Source organism: Marmota monax, unplaced genomic scaffold, assembly GCF_021218885.2.
Source record: "Marmota monax isolate L192 unplaced genomic scaffold, Marmota_monax_Labrador192_F-V1.1 WCK01_AAM20220418_F8-fsc00001, whole genome shotgun sequence".
Classification (NCBI taxonomy): domain Eukaryota; kingdom Metazoa; phylum Chordata; class Mammalia; order Rodentia; family Sciuridae; genus Marmota; species Marmota monax.
In genome coordinates, this window is record NW_026693777.1 from 2565320 (window position 1) to 2586194 (window position 20875).

General features: G+C 30.1%; 1 protein-coding gene across 9 annotated transcripts in view; it reads left to right on the forward strand.

Moving 5' to 3' along the window:
* Positions 1–20875, forward strand: part of Mipol1 (mirror-image polydactyly 1) — a 400912-nt gene that overhangs the window by 161005 nt on the left and 219032 nt on the right. For 7 of the 9 annotated variants that reach the window (XM_058584488.1, XM_058584490.1, XM_046461021.2 and 4 more), the window contains 4 exons: positions 9736–9779; positions 10884–11103; positions 12612–12747; positions 14080–14185. In XM_058584488.1, the coding sequence (XP_058440471.1) occupies positions 9749–9779; positions 10884–11103; positions 12612–12747; positions 14080–14185 (493 nt within the window). In that variant the 5' untranslated portion in view covers positions 9736–9748. Of the gene's footprint in view, positions 1–5577; positions 5615–9735; positions 9780–10883; positions 11104–12611; positions 12748–14079; positions 14186–20875 lie in introns of all 9 variants that reach the window. The other 2 variants (XM_058584489.1, XM_046461022.2) reach the window with 1 other exon arrangement.

Sequence of the window (20875 nt, forward strand, 5' to 3'; positions counted from 1 at the left end):
GATAGGAAAGACAGAACAAATATATAGTCCTTAAATTTTCAGGGTTACATACAGACTCTCAAGATTTGGAATGCAAAGTAATATATTCTATATCCTTTCCCCAGATTACTATAAATGTAAAGAAACTGTAATTTGAAAGAATCCCTGTTTTTAAAGAGATGCTTTATAAATTTTTATTAGAACCAATGTTGCAAAATTTAGTCACTGAAGTCATAAACTCAATTGCTTATAGGAATTGAAAGTTAAAAAAAAAAAAGAAAGAAAGAAAGAAAGAAAATCACAGTTCAAGAAAGCCGATTGTTCTTTTGAGAAACCTTCATTGCCTGTATTTTATTATTTTATAATCAACCAATATAGTGTTTAAGACTAGAACAAGGCTACATTAGTCCAGGTAAGAAGAGCAAAGACCAAAAGAAATTTTTTTTCATTAAAAAAGGAGTCCTTGATCTCATGAGAATGCAGTAGAAAGTAGCATCAGAGACTTCCTCTGCATTTTTAATAGGCCATTTGCTAGCTGAGATGTTCTGTATTCACCCTTTATTACCTTTTTATTTTTTAAAAAGGTCTATACCTTCCCCCAAGTCATTTGAAATGAACACATCAAAAAACAAATTTACTTTTCTGAGACTTTTTAAATTTCAGGTATTTAATGCTTTTTAAAAAGTTTAAAATTCAACTCTAACCAGGGGCTGATGATGCTGTAGTGTAACTGACTAACAAGGCAGTAGTTCAGAAGTCACAGTTGATTAATGAAATAACACCTCTACCTTTTCCTTTTGTGCTTTTTTTAAAACAAATGGTGAATTTGAATAAAACATCATTTGCATAGAAAGTTATGTAATGATGCCATATAGAGTATAATGATTTCCTAAAACCTTGTATTTAAAGTAACCTGAATTACAATGAGAGATAAACAGAATATTTACCCATCCCTTATGAGCTGCTGCTGATATGTAAATTTATTCTTCTACTTTGCACAAATATACTTTTGAGCTACTGCTTAAACACTTTGAGGTCCTTAGTCAAACAGTTTTAATGATGCCTCCAATATTATGAAAGTGTGACATTTGATGAATGTCTCATATAGTTTTGATATCTGGGCACATGTCAACAAAAAAAATTGAGCATTGGTTTGTCATGCAACACCTAGATAATTTATAATTTTACTGTTTATATCCATCTTGACATTTTTTATCTGCCAAAGGCAGGTTTCATTTGGAATCTTAATCTGAGATTTATTTGGTGGATCTGGAAATCATAGCTAGGGTTCCCACAGGAAATGGTCCATCTACCAACAGATTAAATGGCAGTCCTGCAGTTGTTAGGGGAGCTCTGCATTTAACACACATGCATACTCATTCAGTCAGCACTGTGGAGAAAAATTAAAGTAGTAACCCAGGTTTAGGAACAATGTAGCTAAAAAGTCCCATATTTGCTGAATGACAAAGGGTTATATAGCAGCATTTCATTTTATTATTCGTGCTTGAATTTCTTGTTTGCTTTGTTGAGTCTGCTGACGAATACTAATAAATGCCTGCAACAATCCAGACGAGAGATGCCTGGCAACAAAGCTATGCGGTGGACCTCCCTGATCTTCTCCAGTTCACAACCTGACCTTTTGAAAAATTGGCTGGGCTAAGCTGCAGAATTTGGGTGTAATGGTTATTGTTAACTCCAGCTTTAGGATTTATTAATTTGTGTGATCAAGACTTACCTATACTTCAAAGTTTCAAAAGACCAAACACAATCATCCATCCATTAGAACTAACATTATGTTTCAGTGATTCCTGCTTAGTGTCTGACTGGTGATTCTTCTGTTTTGTTTTCTGAATCTAAAGATGATCTTAAACAAAATGAAACACACATATAAAGAGAATCTTTTTTTTCTCTTAATACTTATTACTGGAAAATTTGTTTTCCATAAATTATTTACAAAATTGTTGAGTTCACAGACAGTTGGTATATGTTCATACTTAAGTAAAAATATGTACTTGTTAAATCTATTTTACTTTCAGTTGTATAAATTTAAGACTTACTCAGTTTATGTTTTTAATTTTTAAATTATTCTTATGATAGGAAAAGCTGAGAAAGGCTACAGAGATTAGAAGTCTCTTATAAAGAGTTAATATCACTAGAAAAGAAAAAGAATAAACATTTACCATTATGTTAATCAAATTTTAGGATAGTTTTCACTATCATTTCAGCCAAAAATAATATTTTTAATATTTTAAATCAGGTGATGTAAGTTTTACTGAACTTTAATTTATGTATGTTCATAAGTAACTAGGTAGCCTTAACATTAGGAGATTACACTGTTCTACTGTGTTCATTACCTTCATGTAGTAGGATGTTGAAACTGAAAATTTTAAGCATTATGAAAAAATTTCATAAATATTTATATATTTTTAATAGTTCTTACAGAGATATCTGAACTTTTTTCCCATCAGAATAAATACTAACATGTTTATGACTATTTTAAGACTTGGAGAGACGAACAAAAACTTTTTTAAAAAATTTGATGTAGTGCCACCATTTTGCGTAGGTATTTTAATAATAAAACAAACAACACAATTCCAATAGAGCTTTTCTTTGAATAGCTGTTGAATAATTTGAAATGGGGTACATCAGTTCTTCGGATTATTATAATCAGAGATAAAGCCATCTCACTACTTACTTTTGAGTTCTATGTTTATCTAGATACACAATCACATATAGGAGTACAAAAGATACAGTTTATTTTGCCTGGCCCTAATATTCAAATGAGTAAGTCATGTGATATTGACAGGATTCTTGATTTTCTGGCTTTACAAACCTTTGTAAAAGATTAATTCAGTATCTTACACCTACATCTAGTCTCTACTCTCCCACGTTTTTTATTTCCTCTCAATATATGTACAGTGTGCCTAATTAGAACTACATAAGAATCTCTATCTGTGCTTTCCAGTGGTCAGCCACTAGTCACAGGTGGCTCCAACCTGAGATATGCTACTAGTACAAAAAAGAATTATAATAAAATTCTCAAAATAATTTTTGTATTACATGTTGAAAAATATTTGTGATGTTAATATTACTTGTTTCTTGTTTAATATACTTACTAGAAAACATAAAATTTTATAAATAGCTTGCATAATGTTTCTCAGGATCTGGATGACTGAGCAAATCACTGGGACCATTCCCATTCTGCAATCAGACTTTTGTTTATTTCTTTGCAAGTATTACTCTTGTCTGCCTCCCTGACTCATTTTTCATCTCACCTGAAAGCAGATACACTTTTTTGTTGTTGTTGTTTATTTACCTTAACATTCTACTCAGTATTTGGCACCAAATTAGTGCTAAATAAATGTTAAATATAAAGTATTCATTTTAATGCTTGTTTGCTTTACATATATCTTTAAAATGATACATCAGTATTTCCCTGACTCATTTTATTTCAGTGAATTTTTAAAAATCTAATGTATCTATTGATATTTTGCTGTTTCAGGAAGATGAGTGTAATAGGAAGCTTACACCAAAAAAAGGGGGTTGCAGGGGTGATAAATACAAATGAGAAGACCATAAGTTGTTGAGACTATATTTATGTAATTCTTCGGTTATGTGTCCAACAACTTGTTGATGATTAAGTTAGTGATGAGATCTAAAAATAAACAAAACAAAAAGATATGTTATAATTTCATTTTTGATGTAAAACAAGACAGCCTAGCAGTATAGTGACAGTCTTTATGAATGACATTAAGTGTGCAGAAAACCTGAAGTGAAAATTATAGTTTTGTTTATCTTATTCCTGTTGAAGCCAAAAAACAAACAAAGCCCTGCGAGAGTTGGTGTACATTATCCAAGTAAGAAGTTTGCATTTTTTAACACAAATGTTTAAAATTTACCTAATTTCCTGTGATTTCTAAGTCAGATTTCTCTGAAAGATAACAGACTGTGTTCTATTTGCTGTCATCCTGATTGTAATTAAAAATATTATATGCTAAATAGTGAATATTAAAATTATATAATGGAATTAGATTATTTAGAGTTTCTGTTTACCTCTCATGAGACTGAATTAATAGAAACAAACTTTGTATAGGACTGAGTTTTCTTTCAGAATCTTTTCTTTCAGAATTTCTGAATTTCAAAGTACTATTCTTATGTACTGATTTTACAATCTCATAAAGCTTTTTAAAAATAAGAAAGTTAAAATTTGTAATTAACACATTGAGTATTCCCTTTTGTTGTTTGTATTTGTCACTGATTAGATATCATTTTATTTATTTTCCATTTCCATGTCTTCTGAACATTTTAATAAGAAAGTACTATATACGTTAATGTTTCTAAAAGATTTTTTTTTCCACATAGTTGCTAGCATTTCCTGAAAGAAAACAATAAACGTATAAGAAACAGTGTTGCCTTCTTAGGATAGTATTCTGATTCTAGCTGCATAACCATATGATAACCACAGACCATCAAATAAAGTTTGTTTAGGAAATTTGAGAAATGTTTTAATATGGAAGTTGGAGTAATAACTAAGACAATAGATGTCTTTCTTGCTTTTGTTATTAATATTGAGGGAAATTAATTAAAGATATAAACTTGAATTGAAAATTTGAATATGATCCAGAGAGTGTGATATTTATGGATAGGAGAAATTATAATAGTGAAACTTTTAGCAAAGCAGATTTAAAGATAATATTTAACATTTATTGTGTATTCTGTGTGATAATTTTCCAAGAGAGATTTAATTTAAATTATTTAGTCTTCATAACTACCTTTTGAGGCCATTGCTATTACATTGTACTTCTTACTGATAGGGGAACTGCTGAGAGGTTAAATAATTTACTAAGCATTATACAGCTCTGTTATGGAAGTCAGCATTCAAGCCCTGTGGTCTGTCTTTACAACCCCTGCACTGATTGTGGTTTTTCTTGGAAAGTCTAAATACATCAGTGTTGTGGTAGTTAGACAACTTGGTTAGTCAGCTTTTGCTTTGCACATACTCATATTAGGTGGGATCACTATGATATGACTTATTTCTGATGTGCTTTTCTACTTCTATTTTGTTTGGGGATAAAAGCACATATAAAATGCATCTATGTGGAAAACATACCCTCTCTTCCACAAAATAAGGAGTTGGTTTGAAATATGTACTATAAGAAATAAATATCTTTTGGATGGATGAATAGGTAGGTAGGTAGGTAGGTAGAAATATATTTAAATTAAAGAATTATTAGAAATTATTAGAAGCCACTAGTTGATAACTGTTCTTATTATTTTGAAACTAATTTTATATTTAAGAAATCCTTAACTATCCCCAATTTTTTTTTAAATGTGGGGCTACTGTAGTAATTAAATCATCATATCAAGTTTACAATTTCATAATAAAAGCATGGTAATCAACAATATAGGAAAGATAAGCAATGTGCATTAGGTTTTTGTTCTTTACATATTTATAAAATCAAATGCTAAGGTGTAAGTAATATTCTTCTTCTCTACACCCCTCATCCCCAACCTCCCCAAAAAAAGAATGTAAAGTGTTACCATTGCATTTAAAATGTCAGCACGTTAACAAATTATTTCCACTATGGTTCATTTTAGATACAAATGTGCCTAACTAATACCTTCATTTGAAGAGGTAAGAGATTTACTCATTTGAATGTATTTGTCCATATTACTTATATCCCCTTGTCTCTTTCTGTCCCTGAGCTCTCAGGTAGCTGGGATGTTGCTATTCTGAGTAACCTGGTAGATCCCTAGAGACAATTCTAGCTCAACCACTCTGAAGAAACAGCTCTGTAAACAGTATTGACCCCCCAGGGGACCATCAAATCCGTTTACACAGATACCAGTTGTCACAAACTATTTACAAAGCCAGGCAGAACAGAATTTCCCAGCCTCTAAGAATCCGTATTTGATTCTAACCATCTCTTTACTTCTGTATAGTAGTCATGAAATAAAGGTTATTTTTGATTATTAGTAATTATCTCTTGGGTAGCATCAATTTAACTGAGTATATTATACATTAATGTGTAATTGTATGGAGAATACTACTTAAAAGGGGATCTTATAGCTTTCTTTTCTAAGATAGGAAATAGTATCATTATACTGTTAATTTTCTACACTAAGGAATTGAGGATTTAATACTATCATTGAGTTGGCAGAACTGACATCCCCAGAAGTAAAGAAAGAATTCATTAGATCACAAAAATGATCCATTGAAAACAGCATGAAAGTCACTAGAGAGAGTGATGGGATCTTCAAAGCACATAATGCAGCTACCATGCACACATATTAAATACCAAGTTAAAAAATAAATTCACCAAATCTGCCTGATTTTTCCAGATGAATAACTCTAGCAATAGCTATAGGTGTCATTTTAGACAAATACCTGGTAATTGTAGTATCCATAATATCATTTTTAGATAGTTAGAGAATGATTTTAGTATAATATCTAATGATAGCATTAGATACTAAAAGCAAATTTGGGGAAGTATATTTTGACACAATTGAATTCTCATATCCAATAAAACAATGTGCCTATGGAACAGCAAATAAAGGAATTGATGTAGTCATAAAGATTTTCCATTTTAAATCTCAAAATCAGACTTAATAGACTTATGAATTATGAAGAAGAGATTCATTTAGTCTCTGAATTCATATGGAGAGATGAATTTAAATAATATTCAGTTGGTCAAAATGATAGAACAGTTAACAATGACCTTGACTAAACACAGATGTGAATTACTAAAGAGTGTTTCCAAACCATGTGAAATAGAAGAAACAATAGAATGGTTTTAGTTTTTTAAGTTTTCATCTACCTAGAGATAAGTTTAAATCAGAAGTGAATATCATTTTGTTTAACATTTATCTTTTTAATTGATTAGTGTGCAAAACAGTCCTTAACTTCACTTTTGTGGCCTTTTATTGGCTTACACATTTATATTTCTTTATGTAGTTCTTTAAAAATTGAAGGGACAGTACAAATAAGCTCAGCTAAAGTTTTTAGTAGCTTCATCCCAGTATCATTTCTTAAAGCTCTTTCTCCTGGGTTGAAGATTTTAGGAAAATAATTAAAGACTGAATTTAGAATTACTCTTCTCTTGGTTGGAGTAAGTACTAATTTAGAAGTTGTATATAAATTGGGTTTTTGAATAAGGAAAAGAAAATTTGTCAAAATGTAAGATGATAGAGCAGTACCTTGAAATTTTTCTTGAAAGGTCGAAAGTATCACACTTGCTACTTGCTCTCAAATATTTCAAAAAATGTGGGTGTAGTTAGATAAGGAAACAAAAATATTAAAGTGAATATGATAAAATGTTAATATATGCGAAACTAGGAAAAGAGTATATAGGAATTCTTTGTACTGTTTTTGCAGTGTTTTTAATAAGACTAAGTATTTTCAATTAACAGGTAAAAAGAATATTCTCTGTCATCAGTTTTTGTTGGCTTTTTCATCTGTCTTCTTTAACATCTTTTTTCTGTGGTCATTGAAAACTCATATGTCTGGCTTCCAGTTCTACTTTTCATTTCCTGCCATTTTGCTAGATGACTTTAGTCCCTTCAGAATAACACTTTAAGCACACTGATCCCTTAGTGTCCTCTTCTCATCAGTTTGTTTGATCAACACATTTCCAGATGAAGTGCATCTTGGACTTTGTCCTTACCTGTTTATTATTTTAGGAATCTTCACTCCTTGTCAAATCTTCTCCTTTCGATAAAAGAAATATCTCTTTGTTTTTCCCAAATCTTTTCCTTCTCCTCTTTATCCATTCTGATTCTTCTTTTCTCCTCCTTTTATTATAGTCTGCCAATATTTTTTTGAGTATGCTAAACTTTAACTCTTTGGCAGTTCTGTACTTTGCATATTCCCATGTGTCTTTTTTTGAAGCAAATTCCTTCATGAGGTCCTGTAGAGTCTTCCAGTTGAACATTAGTATGTCTAAAATATGCTGTACAGCTTTTGCCTAGATCTTGTTACATTTTGTTCAAATCATTGAATAAGTTTGCTGTCATCATTGATATATAAAGTCCTTGAGGGAAGTGTCTGTTTCTCATATTTGTTTTCACAGTACCTATCACAGGACATATGATGCTTTGGGGTGTTCCTGAATAAGTAAATTAATTTGAAAGGTCAAATGTAATACTTAAATAGGATACTTCAGTATGGCAGAGAGGAAGAGCATTGAAAACTTTCAGAGGATTGAACAATAGTTTGCTTATATCAATCAGTCTCTTTTACTCTAAAGTAAAATTAAATTCTTAGTAGAAAAATATGGATATTCCAATTTGCAGAGCAGGCTTCAAATGTCTGATGGGTAGTTCAAATTAAAAAAGCTTTTACTACTGGACAAATTTAGAAATATCCAGAAATAGATTCAAATCACACCACATAGGTTCTTTAAAAAAAAAATTAAATATTAACTTTTAAACATCTTAAAATTAAAATCCAGAAGTGCCAGAAATTGATGCATTTTTAAAAAATAATGCTTCAAGGGCCTATAATGACTAAGATCCTTAAGGGATTAGCAGAGACCTCTTATTGGAAAGCTTTCATGTCTACTGTAAGACTTTGAAGAAAATAGCCCAGTTACAGGTAAAATAATGGTAAAGAAAGAGAGCTGTAAAACTATTAAGCAAATAGCAAGTATAGATATGGGCTAAGGGAAACGCTAGGTTAGGAATAAAAGGATCAAAGAAGAAAGATACTGAACTAAACGGCACTAGTATGGCAATATGTAAATCAATGGATGTGTAACTGATGTGATTCTGCAATCTGTGTATGGGGTGAAGGTGGGAGTTCATAACCCACTTGAATCAAAGTGTGGAATATGATATGTCAAGAAATTTGTAATGTTTTGAACAACCCACAATAAAAAATTAAAAATAAAAAAATAAATAATAAAAAAATAAACCTATGAGTAGAGAAGGTGGGGAAATGGAACAAGTTTAGATAATGTTAAATTTGGTCTCAACCAGGTCAAAGAGGACTGAAGAGTATAAAACAGTTGGTGTGGTGTTATCACAGGGAAAAGGGATTTTTATGTAGTTGGCAGTACTCCATGGTTCAATTCTGTTTCCTTTTTGAAGAATGTTTGTTCCTCATAAACTGAAATATGGTATTTGGCCCTAAAATTTTTATATGATATGTCTCTGAGTATGATTTTTGTTATTTTGATATTACTTTCAGTAATACAATTCTTTTTCGTTGAATTAATTATACAGATATATGCTAGTGTTAGAAAACATGATTTGTTAATGATATAAAGGATTTTCTTAGTTCCATTTATCAAATTTCTTCCTTCAGATTTTGAGGATTCCATTCTACTAATTAATACTAGCCTATCCTAGAAAAACAGGATGGTGAATGAACTAAAGCAAATTAAATATAGAGTTCTGAGATGTCAAAAGCTGTCAAGTGATCTTCAGTTACAAGATTTCAGTTTCTAACATTATTATTTTAAACAGAATATAACATTAAAATGTCCTAGATAGCCCACAATATATAATTATGATAGCACTTTCTCTCTTCTAATACACATTCTCCTCAATGTGGAGTCAAAAGTAATTTTCTAAAAAACAAATTATTTATAGATAGAAGTAGATTTACTACTAGCTACTCATAAGAACAAAATACAGACTTGGATTAACTGGCTATATTTATCATGAGTAATTTATTTAGAAAAAATATTTGAAGTACCTTATTTGTGAGTGTTTCTGTTTTCTTTTTATTCTAAAACTACTCTTTTTCCTCAAAAGGATTTAAAGTTTGATGCTTTGGAGAAGTCATCACCAGAAAGCAGGTGAGATTCATATGCTTCTTAAAGACTTGTTTCTGCTGAAGTTAAAAAGTACTCATTACAATCAATATTAGACTTGCTCTTTTGATTTACTAGTGAAAAAAACTTTTTTGTGTATGTGTACGATTTTCCCCCAAAATTTTATTATACCACTAAATATAGACTGTTCCTATGAAATAGTTAATATTTACTAAGTACAACTTAAAATATTTTTTGTGAGATAGCCAAGCATTACAAAATAGGTTCCCTTGTATATATAGTGCATTTCTGATAAAAATGTTATAGTGATGATTATAAAAATAATAGCCAACATTTATTGTAGTGTCTAGTACTAGGGCAATTACTTAGTTAACTTAGTCCTCACAACAACTCATATAAGTGTTATTATGTTTGTATTTTATTATGTTTGTATTTTATGAATGGGTTAAATAACTCATCCAATATTTTGCCCTTAGCAAAGCTGGAATTACTTCACTGTAATCATTATTTTATTGTATTCTATTTTGAGGGATTTTGAAAATAATATCTGTGATTCATTAATTCTTAATGTTGAGTATATCCAGGAATTATTTGGGGAGATTTTAAAGTAGGAACTAGCAGGGCATGGTGGCACACACCTGTAATTCTAATGGCTTCTGAGGCTAAAGCAAGAGGATCACAGGTTCAAAGCAAGCCTCAGCAACTTAGTGAAGGTCTAAGCAACTTAACAAGACTCTGTCTTAAAATGAAAAAATAAAAAAGTGCTGGAGATGTGGCTCAGTGTCTTAGCACCCTTGAGGTCAATATGCCATACTACCAAAAAAAAAAAAAAAGTAGGGACGGGGTCATATTGTCTAAGGACTAGGTCCTTACTCTGAACTTTGGATTCTTAAAAACTCCTTGTCATTCCAACATTTAAATATGATGTAAACCACTGTCCTAAATGTCTTTTGATTGTGAAAATGGGAATATGAGTGGCAAGCACCACACTGTACATGTTTATCTTATTATAATAAGACTAGTAAGTATACATTTCGAGCCATGAAAAAATATTCATTTGATTGAATACTTTTTAACATATAATTATGGCATTTAATATAATTTGTTATTTTATTTGTTTATATACAGATACAGCCCACATTTATCTTGAACAAGATACTGTTGGGATAAATAAAAGTACACAGATAGATGTGCAACTCACTATGAATTCTGAGGGAAGCATGCATCAGAAATCCAGTGAGTTAGCCAATGAAGTCACATCTGAGGACCCTGAAATACCAGGACGGAAATCTAGAAATTTTCAGATCTTCAGCCCTTATCCAGATGATGAGACATCTGAAAAATGCAAGTGAGTTCTGTCAACCTTAGTTCTAGAAAGTAAAAATTGAGAGAACTTTTCCTTCCTTTCTTCCTATATATATATTGTTTTTATGATATTGATGAAATGAGTCTAGATAGCTAAGTGTAAATGCTTAGGTGAGTTTGAAGGAAGGCAATGAGGTTTTATTCCTTGTTCAATTTTATTTTCTGTGGCCTTTCATTATGGATATGAAAATGACTTTTAAATTGCTATAAATGGGTTATCATTCATCAAAGCCAAACAGGCAGTTCTAACACAAATTAAGTCCAAAGATCTTTTGGTTTTGGTTAGCACTTTTTTTCATTTAAATGAATTTGAATGCTTTTAAAAAGCTCTTCCACTCTACATTTTACCTTCCTTCTTATTTTATGCTTTTATTTTATAGCTTTTACCCATCTACTTTGTCTATCTCATGAAGGAATTTGAATTTGTGATTCCTGTGACATGATAATAGTCATGTGCTATAAAAATATTCTGAGATTAAAATATTCAATGATAATATAATTGTACTTTCAGTCTAGACAAAATCATATTTTCTAGAATACTATTTTAACAGAGTTTTGCATTGAAATTGCTATTTCCATTTACTTGCAAGTTATTCAGTAAATATGTTTTTGAGTGAATTTAACACATAATGAAGTGGATACTATATTGATTTGTTCCTGTATTGATTTGGTATGTTTTAGTGGGTTGAGGCAGCAATGAATGAAGAAGGAATAAACATTTCTATAAACACATGAGGAAAATGAATAGTAGAGCTTGGGCTAAAGACATATTATGGGATCTCTGGTATAATTGCAACAGGAGATTATGGAAAGTACTGCTACACTGACTGTCCTAAACCTCACTGCTAAATTTCCTCTTAATGACTCCATATTTACCTATGCTTACAAATTGAATATAATGCCTTCAAAAAACAGTCCATATCTTCTCCCTTCCCTTCCTTTATACTACTTGATTACAAGTTGATACTCTTCTCAAATAGCCTTCAAAATGTCAAAACATTTCATTTCACTTACTCTTAAATGTTACACGAATAGGTTTTTATTTGAAAGTTTTGAATAGTGAAATATGATACTCTTTCCCCCAAAATAAAAAAACTTACTTGACTTTTGTTTCCATTTTCAGAAAAGCAAGAAATTTAAGTAGAATCTCAACCTAAAATACAAATTGTAATAATATTTAGAGCCTCTAAAACCTAAACTGAAATAATATTTATAGCCTCTGAAGCCTGAATTATTTTATCAGATACACTCAACCATAAGTCTCAGATGATGCTAAATGCTTTTCATAAATTTAACTTTCATAGTTGATAAATTGGCAACTCTGTGACATTATGTTCTTTTTATCTATAATATTCTCTTACGTTCATAAAAAGACATTGTAAAATGGGTACCTTCGCCTAAATATTATTAAAATTAAATCTGAAGTATAAAATTTATAGATCCTGTATAAAGTTGTACATATATATTGTGTAATGATTTCCTTTATTGCAGAATTATGGAACAAAGAAAGAATGAATTGCATTATCAACATATGATTCCTTGTCAAGTTACTCCAGACCTAAATAAAGAGACAACTGTAGCATTTCTTCTAAAAGAATTGGATATTCTCAGAACAAGCAATAAAAAGGTATAATACAGAAAGCCTGATCATTGTACAATAGCTTTCAGCTGTTGACCTTCTAAATTTTCTTTGTGGCCCATCATTTTTCAGTTTTATTATGTACTAGAAATAATGTAGTACACAGTAGTTGTGTACTTTATGTTATCATATCTTGTCATCAATGTGAGTCAAGTCACTGGTTGTAAAAGTAATTTTTTATTTTTCTGCCTTGCTAGTCAGTGATCTCATTTTGTTTTTCATAAATTTTGGGCACCTTATATAGGTACCTTAAAAAAAAAAAGATAAAGTTTCTACCACAGAAAAACTTTCAGCCTTATAAAGAATAAGAAATATTATAGACAGTTTCTTTACTTTCTTAATTTTTTTCTTTTTTTATTAGTATATGTACCCTATATTTTACCCCAATAATATATGTAATTGGACATTATAATAGCAAGGCCTGCTGATATTTTCATTTACTTTGGGTTATACTGTTGCATTTTATCCAATCCATTTGTCTTATCATGTTTTATTTTATTATTGACTCTTTTTCTAGGTACATTCCTCTGAGCACTAAATATTGTTAATAAATAATGTTCCTTTTTTTAAAAAAAATTCTACATGCTTTTCTGATTTTTTTATATTTTCACTGTTTGACCTAACCAAACTGATGCATGATGTTAGGAATATTGATCACGTCTAAAGGAAAACAACACAAATGACAAAAGCCTGGGGAGGAATTAAAAATAAGAAACATGTGGAAGAATTCTGATATGAGAGCATGAGACATTTTCTGTACTTTGATTTATCAATCGCTACATGACAATTGTGAGTCTGGTACCAGTGCCAACTTAAAAGGAATATGACAAGGTGGCATTTACAGAGGCAGATTTGTACCAGATATTATGATTATTATCTTAATTAATTTTGTTTCAAAATATTGGAAGTACTAAGAAGCTATAAAACTGAAACATCCATCTAAACCTTTTGCTTTAACAAAAAATAGGCGAGATTGCTTTTACAGTAGTTATTTTTATAATAATGTACTTCTTAGTTTTATCTACATACAAATTAAGTATGTAATAGAATGTTTTTATAATTATGATTACAGGTAATCATTACTTTATAAAATATCTTTCAAGCTTAATTTTTTACCCTGGAGTTCATAAATTTAGATAATTGAATGTAATATTATATAAAGGTTTAAGAAACAACAAAATTTTACTTTGGGATTAATCATAAATCTAGAAGACATTTTAAAATGTTTTTATTAGTATATATAATTATATACAACAGTGGTATTCATTTTGAGAGGAATACATTTTTAGATAAGAATTTATATTTTTAAATGTGTTTTAGCTTCAAGAAAAACTGGCTAAAGAGGATAAAGAACAGAGAAAATTAAAGCTTAAACTGGAACTCCAAGAGAAAGCAGCAGAAGCTAAAATTGCTGAAAAGGCAGCAGGTATAGTAGATGAGTGTTAGCATACAGCCTGAAGAATCACATACACGGTTATTATATGATGTGTCTTGGTGAATACTAGCATACTGCCGTATTAGCCAAAGGTGGGAAAGCTCTGCCTTTTTTTTTTTTGGCTGCTTAGAAAATAGGTGGCTTTAACATCCTGGTACTGGTATTAGTGAGAGCTTTACCTGTATTCATACTGATTTGGGCATTAAATGCATTGTTAACACCATGTCAATCCAATCACAAAAAGGTTGTTTGTTTTGTTGGAAGGGCCTGAACAAACAAGGGGAAATAATGATTACCAGTGCCTCTACCTTTCAACCAGCAGTTCAAATACCACTTATTTTTTTAGCTCGTTGAGAGGAAATATTTCCCCTTTGTATGAAGATAATCATATATTCATTACAAAGGAAATCTGCATTTGATTAAAAAAATCTGTTTTGTACAATTAAGAAGTTAAAATTTGATTATATAGATAATGATAAGAGATCATGTTTTCCCTGAGATTCAAGTGACAGGTTGCCACAGTTTAATGTTATAAATGACTGCCTTAAATGTATTTTTGGAGTCTTGTCTTTATTCACAGGTCTTTTCTTTTCAAGGGGAAAATTTTTTTAACATATCTGTGATATGTTACAGATATAAGCAAATGATTCTGAAGTCTGTGATATTCATGTATGTGTGTTACTGTGGCTCTTTCCTTCATATTGTTTTCATGTGTTAAGAGAAATTTAATAAAATAGTACATGTTAGCATTCAGTGGCATTTTTACTAATTTAACATTTTGACATCAGTTGCAATGATTTTTGAAAATAACTTATTTTGTGATTAGACTGAGGTTATAAGTATGTTTTATAAGCCACCTGTAAAAGAATCTTGGTATCTAAGGTCAGATACATGATTAGTTAGTATAGCCTGTCTTCAAATATTATTTTGGAAAATAGAACTAAACATCATGAAGATATAACCAAGATGACCATGAATAAGTACGCCAGCTGAACACCATCATTGCTTTTCTATTAATGTTAAACTGCTGTAATGTTTATTTATTATTGGGGAAAAGATGAGAGTAATATATTTTAAGGAAAATTAATAGTGTTAAAATGAATAATTCAAATTTAGAATAATTTAGGAATTTTCTGGGTTTTTATAATCAATTACACACATATACGTATATACATATTAACTGTTAGGATGGTATTGTATATAGAAAGTATGCTTGTTTGGAGGTATAGACATAAAAATTTAACTTTTCATATATCTTACAGAAGTAATTGGATAATTTTGGGACATTAAGACTTATTGAGATTCATGAGCATAGCATATATCTCCTAGGGTGCTCATTAAGAAGTTAAATCTATTGTATAATATAGCTAACCATGCCCTTTAAATATTTATTGATATATTTAAGGTTCCCCTGGATAGAACATTTGAAACATGCATGCATAACATGGAGAAAATTTGATTACCTTATAATTCTTATTAATTAAACAAAACAATCTGTTTCAAGAGATGTGTCCAAAAGAAAAATATCAAAACACTGTCATGAAAGTGAGATAAAATAAAAATCCTTCAAAAAGTTTTTTAAACTATTAATTTTCAATTTGATTTTTGTTTTTTAATGTTTCACTTCTACCTTATTTAAGAAACATACTTTACTTGTAACATTAGAGAGGATTATTACTGTTATATCAAATTTTAATAATAGTGAATTGCTTAAAAATCCACTGTTTTGAAACTCTGAAAACTGTAATCCCTTAGTGAGCTCATTTCTAATTATATTCACAGTCTTTTAAAAATATTTTAAAGCCAGGAGCAGTGGCACATGCCTGTAGAACCAGTAGCTTAGGAGGTTGAGGCAGAAGGATAGAAAGTTCAAAGCCAGCCTCATCAACTTAGCAAGACCCTTAGCAACTTAGCAGTACTCTGTCTCAAAATAAAAAATTAAAAAAAGAGCTGGGAATGTATAGATTTATTTATATAATATGACATATATATCTTATATAAATGTATAAACTTTTTTATTGTAGTGATTTATACATATTTATTTTGATGAATTCATAAGTGCATTTAATGTAATTTTCTCCATTTCAATCTTTTTTTAAAAAATACATTTACTTTTATTTTTTTAAAGAGAGAGAGAGAGAGAATTTTAATTTTTTTTTTTTTAGTTATCGGCAGACACAACATCTTTGTTTGTATGTGGTGCTGAGGATTGAACCCGGGCTGCACGCATGCCAGGCGAGCGCGCTACCGCTTGAGCCACATCCCCAGCCCATCCATTTCAATCTTTAGGACTATCCCCTTCCCTCTCTTCCTTCTTCTCCCTCTTATCTTCCTCTACCCCAGTGATCTTAAGTACACTTACTTTCTATCGGACTAGTACCAAGTGCACTCAAAAAGCAAAACATAACAGAAACAACCATGTTAGTATTTTAAGAGAAGAGGGATAGTATGGAATTATGATTACATGTTATAAGTTCTGTTTCCTATAACAAATAGTCCACATAAGTATAAATGTTTTTTCTATCACTACTTTTTTATATTCAAAATAAAAAGTGTATTTGGTAATGTATATTATGAATATACACAATGTCTAAGTAATGTACTTAAGCAAATAAGTTTAAAAACATCAAACTATTCCACAATAAAAGAATTGTAAAAACGTCTGAGCCAAATATTAAAAATAGCAAACAAAAATGTATGACACTAGAGAATTTTTTTAAAGGTTAAAATATTATGGAAAAAGCAGTCATTTCCTTTGAGTATATAAAATAAACATATACACAAGTATGTTCACACAGCTTTAGTTATGATTGCAAGAGAATCAGAAACAATCTAACAATAAAGAAATTGTTAGATTATAGCACATTTATGCTGGGAGACTTTCCAAAGAATATTTGATGATATGCAAAAAAGTCTTCATAACTCAATGTTAAATGAAAGCTCTAAGGGGAAAACTATATAAATATAATTTTGTTAAAAGAAACAATATTCATACGTGTCTTATGTAGAATGAGAGAGAAGTTTGGGTGTTATTTAAATGGAGCTATTGGTTCAGTGAATGGTTTCTGTCTTTTTCAGGCTTTGTACAATGAACATGTATTAGATTTAGTTTAGTTTTAGAAAAAGTCAATATTACTTTTAAAAGATGTGATTTAAAAAAATACTTGCATTTGAATGTTAAAAAAAAATCCTATGATAGGTTTGAGACATAATGACCATATAAACCAAAGTTTTATAGAAATCGTATGATATCTATGATCCGGTCTTGCCATTTTCCTCATGCAGGTTTTCTGGTCTTTGAGATTTGCTCCGTATTTATCTTTATATCTGTATGTGTATCATGTAACTTATGTATACATTAATCTTGTCTTCCCAACTGGCTGTATAATTTATAAGACTAAGAATCTGGTACAGTTAAACCACATAAAAGAAAATGTGTCCAGTTCTCCTTAGGCAGTTTGATGTAACTGGGAGACCAGAAGCCTTGGATTAGTCTTAGGTTAAAATCAGTTTTAACAGTTAATATTGATTGTATGCCTTTGGGTGGGTTTCTTAACCTCTCTTGACTTTTTCCCATGGTAAAAAAATAATAATAACTTACAGGTTATTTTAAGGATTAAAGACAATGGTAAAAGCACCTGTTTTATAACTAGTACTCAATATGTTATAGCTTTATTTAATATTGTATAAAATTATTGTATTTTCATAAATTCTTGAACTTTTGATAATGTCATCATTGTCAAAATTTATGAGATATTTTATTCTATTTAGTTTTTATATGAAAAACTATATATATATATGTATATATATATATATATGAAATACACACACAGAGCACTAATACATTTTACTAATATGTGAATCCAGAATAAAAGAATGGCATACAAAGGATTTGGGCTTGTATCCCTATGATAAACCATCATGAAATAATGTTCTTAGTTTCAAATCTTTTGCTTTGTTTTCCTTTGGTTTTTACAGAGTGTGAGCAGTGCCATTCTATGTGATTTTATGTGTGCTTGAAACTCAGTTGTATCCTCTATCTTGGTTAAATCTCAGATGGTTGACCCTTTTGTCTTCCCTTCCTTTTTGTACATTACTATTATCATCATCATTACCATTGACACTGATTATTATATACTTCAGTATTTTATAAGAATCATGCTTAACTTCTTTACCAGTTGAATAAGAAAGTTTATCTAGAGCCCCTTATGTACAAGGCACTGTGTTAACCAATGGACATACATCAACAAATAAGACAGATTTCAATCATTTCTTTTTTTTTTTTTCCATCACTTCACAATCATATACCATACATGTGTGGGTAGATAGTGGTTAAATTCTCAGACTTTGGATTTAGACCTTTGTTATAATCTTTTTACCACTTATCATGTGTAATTACAGCTTCACTAAGCCTTGGTTAAAACCTACTACAGGTGGCTATGACATTTAAGTGAGATAATATTTATGAAGTGCTTAACCCATAGAAGTTACTCAGTAAATTATAGCTGTGGTGATGACAACTTTGTCACCATCATTTTTCTTCAGACTTCTTCATTTAAAGGGGATATAGTCAAAGTGTTTCTCATAGTTCTGGAGTTATATAAGAAACTGTTCCATACTAGTTCTATACACATATAACTACCCCATTGTTATTTATATATGGTTTTGTTTTACAAAGAATAAATTTCTGTTTCTTTTTAAAAGTATATTGATTATCTCAATAAAATGAACCTCAGTATTTTTCTAGGGATAATGAATACCCACTCTTTATTTTCTGTGGTGCTAGGGATCAAAACTCAGGGCCTCAGGCATGCTAAGCAAGCTCTCAACCACTGGGCTACATCCCCCGCTCTTTTATTATTTATTTTGAGACACAGTCTCTAAGTTGTTCAGGCCAGTTTCAAACTTACTATCCTTCTGTCTCTGCTTCCTGAAGTAGCTAGGAATATAGCTGTATGTCATCTCCCATGTGCCAGTTTTTCATTTTGTCTAATTTTTCATTTTAATCTTATTGAAAAAGTTGGAAAATATGATAAAATTTTAAAATCTCTACAAAATGAAAACAGATGAAAAATGTAGTCTTAGGAAAAGCAGAATGTATAGCTCATTTCTTCCTATGTGTTGACATTGGGGGGGGGGAAATTATCTCATTGCGGCCATGTAGGAATTTTGACTTTGTTTTGACTTATTTAGTTATACACATGGATAATATCATTTGAAAATTATTAGCATATATGGTTTTCAAACACTAGGAAAAAATTTAGAGAAATACATTAGAAACATTGAATATTTGTATTTAAGTGTCTCTTCTCACATAAAGTAAGTGATTAAACATTTCAAAATTTATTTTAATGAAATTGAGTTTAACAATAAGAGATAATATTGTATAGTATGATTTGTAGCCATTAATTTGCTCTTATGTCAGGGATGTGTTTATAACTCTCAAAAATAGCTAATTTAATTAAACCTTTCCTTTTTTCTAAATAGTCTCAGTGGGCATTGTTTAGTATTTGTTGTCTCTTTAAGTTTTATTTTTCTGTTGCTTTTACAGTATCCAGATGATATTTAAATTTTGCGTAAAATATTTAAATAATGTTTTTATGTTATTTTTATGTTATTTTGTGATATTTAAAATATTTATGTTTCTTTAAAAGCCTTAGTTTTCTATTTCTTGAAAGCTCACGTTAGAACCTCTGCTTTATGTTAGTTATTTTTCTTTCTTGCATGTCATCCATTAAAGATTAGCTGTGGAAGGTTGGAGCATGGAGAGATTATGAATGACAGAACAACTCCTGTAGAATAATAATCAGTTTTTGGTATTTAATGCTGTTTGACTTTTGCAGACACATTTCTTATTAACCTTTGGTACAAAGAGAAATCCAGGTTCCTGATATCTCATGGAGAAGATGAATTTGAGATCCTCTTCCAATTAAACTGAAATAAAGCCAATATTGGGTTTTAGCCAAAAGAACTCCTTAGTTCCTAAATCTTGTGTTTATAAGTCAGTCTGTCTGTCCATCTATCTATCTACATTTTAGTAATTCAGTGATTATATAATTTGCCTAACTTACTTATACCCAAAATGCAAGCACTTAAATCTGCTTTTTCTCTGTAAACATAGATTCCTTCCTGTGCATCCAAATTTAGGGAAATAGTAAATAAAAAAATTGTCAATTCCTTCTTATTACAGAGAATGTTAATTTCACTTTGGTAAGGAAGAATTTAATTTTGATTACCCAGAGGATCAGAACATAGAATCCCTGAAACTTACATCTTAAATTTCTCTATTTAGGTTCAAATGTAAATCTTTAAAATACAGATATGTACTCTGTCATAATAGCAGATATATTAAAGTTACCCTAATTAATTAATATGGAAAATAAGAATTATTGTGTAATAGAAAAGTTTACATTACCTTGTAAAAAGATCGTTACTGTATACCAGATTTCAAATGATATTGACCATATACTAATTACAAATAAAGTGAGTTCTCTGTACAAGAAGCATAAAAAATAGGATATTTACTTCTTAAGAAATAATTCACATTGGAATCCCATTTTTTTCATGTATATAATAATGACCATCAATAAAATATGATAACTTACAGGTTATCAATAAAATATGATAGCCTTTCCTCTAATACTTGAATGCCTTAATAGCATTAAGTTATAATAGAACATT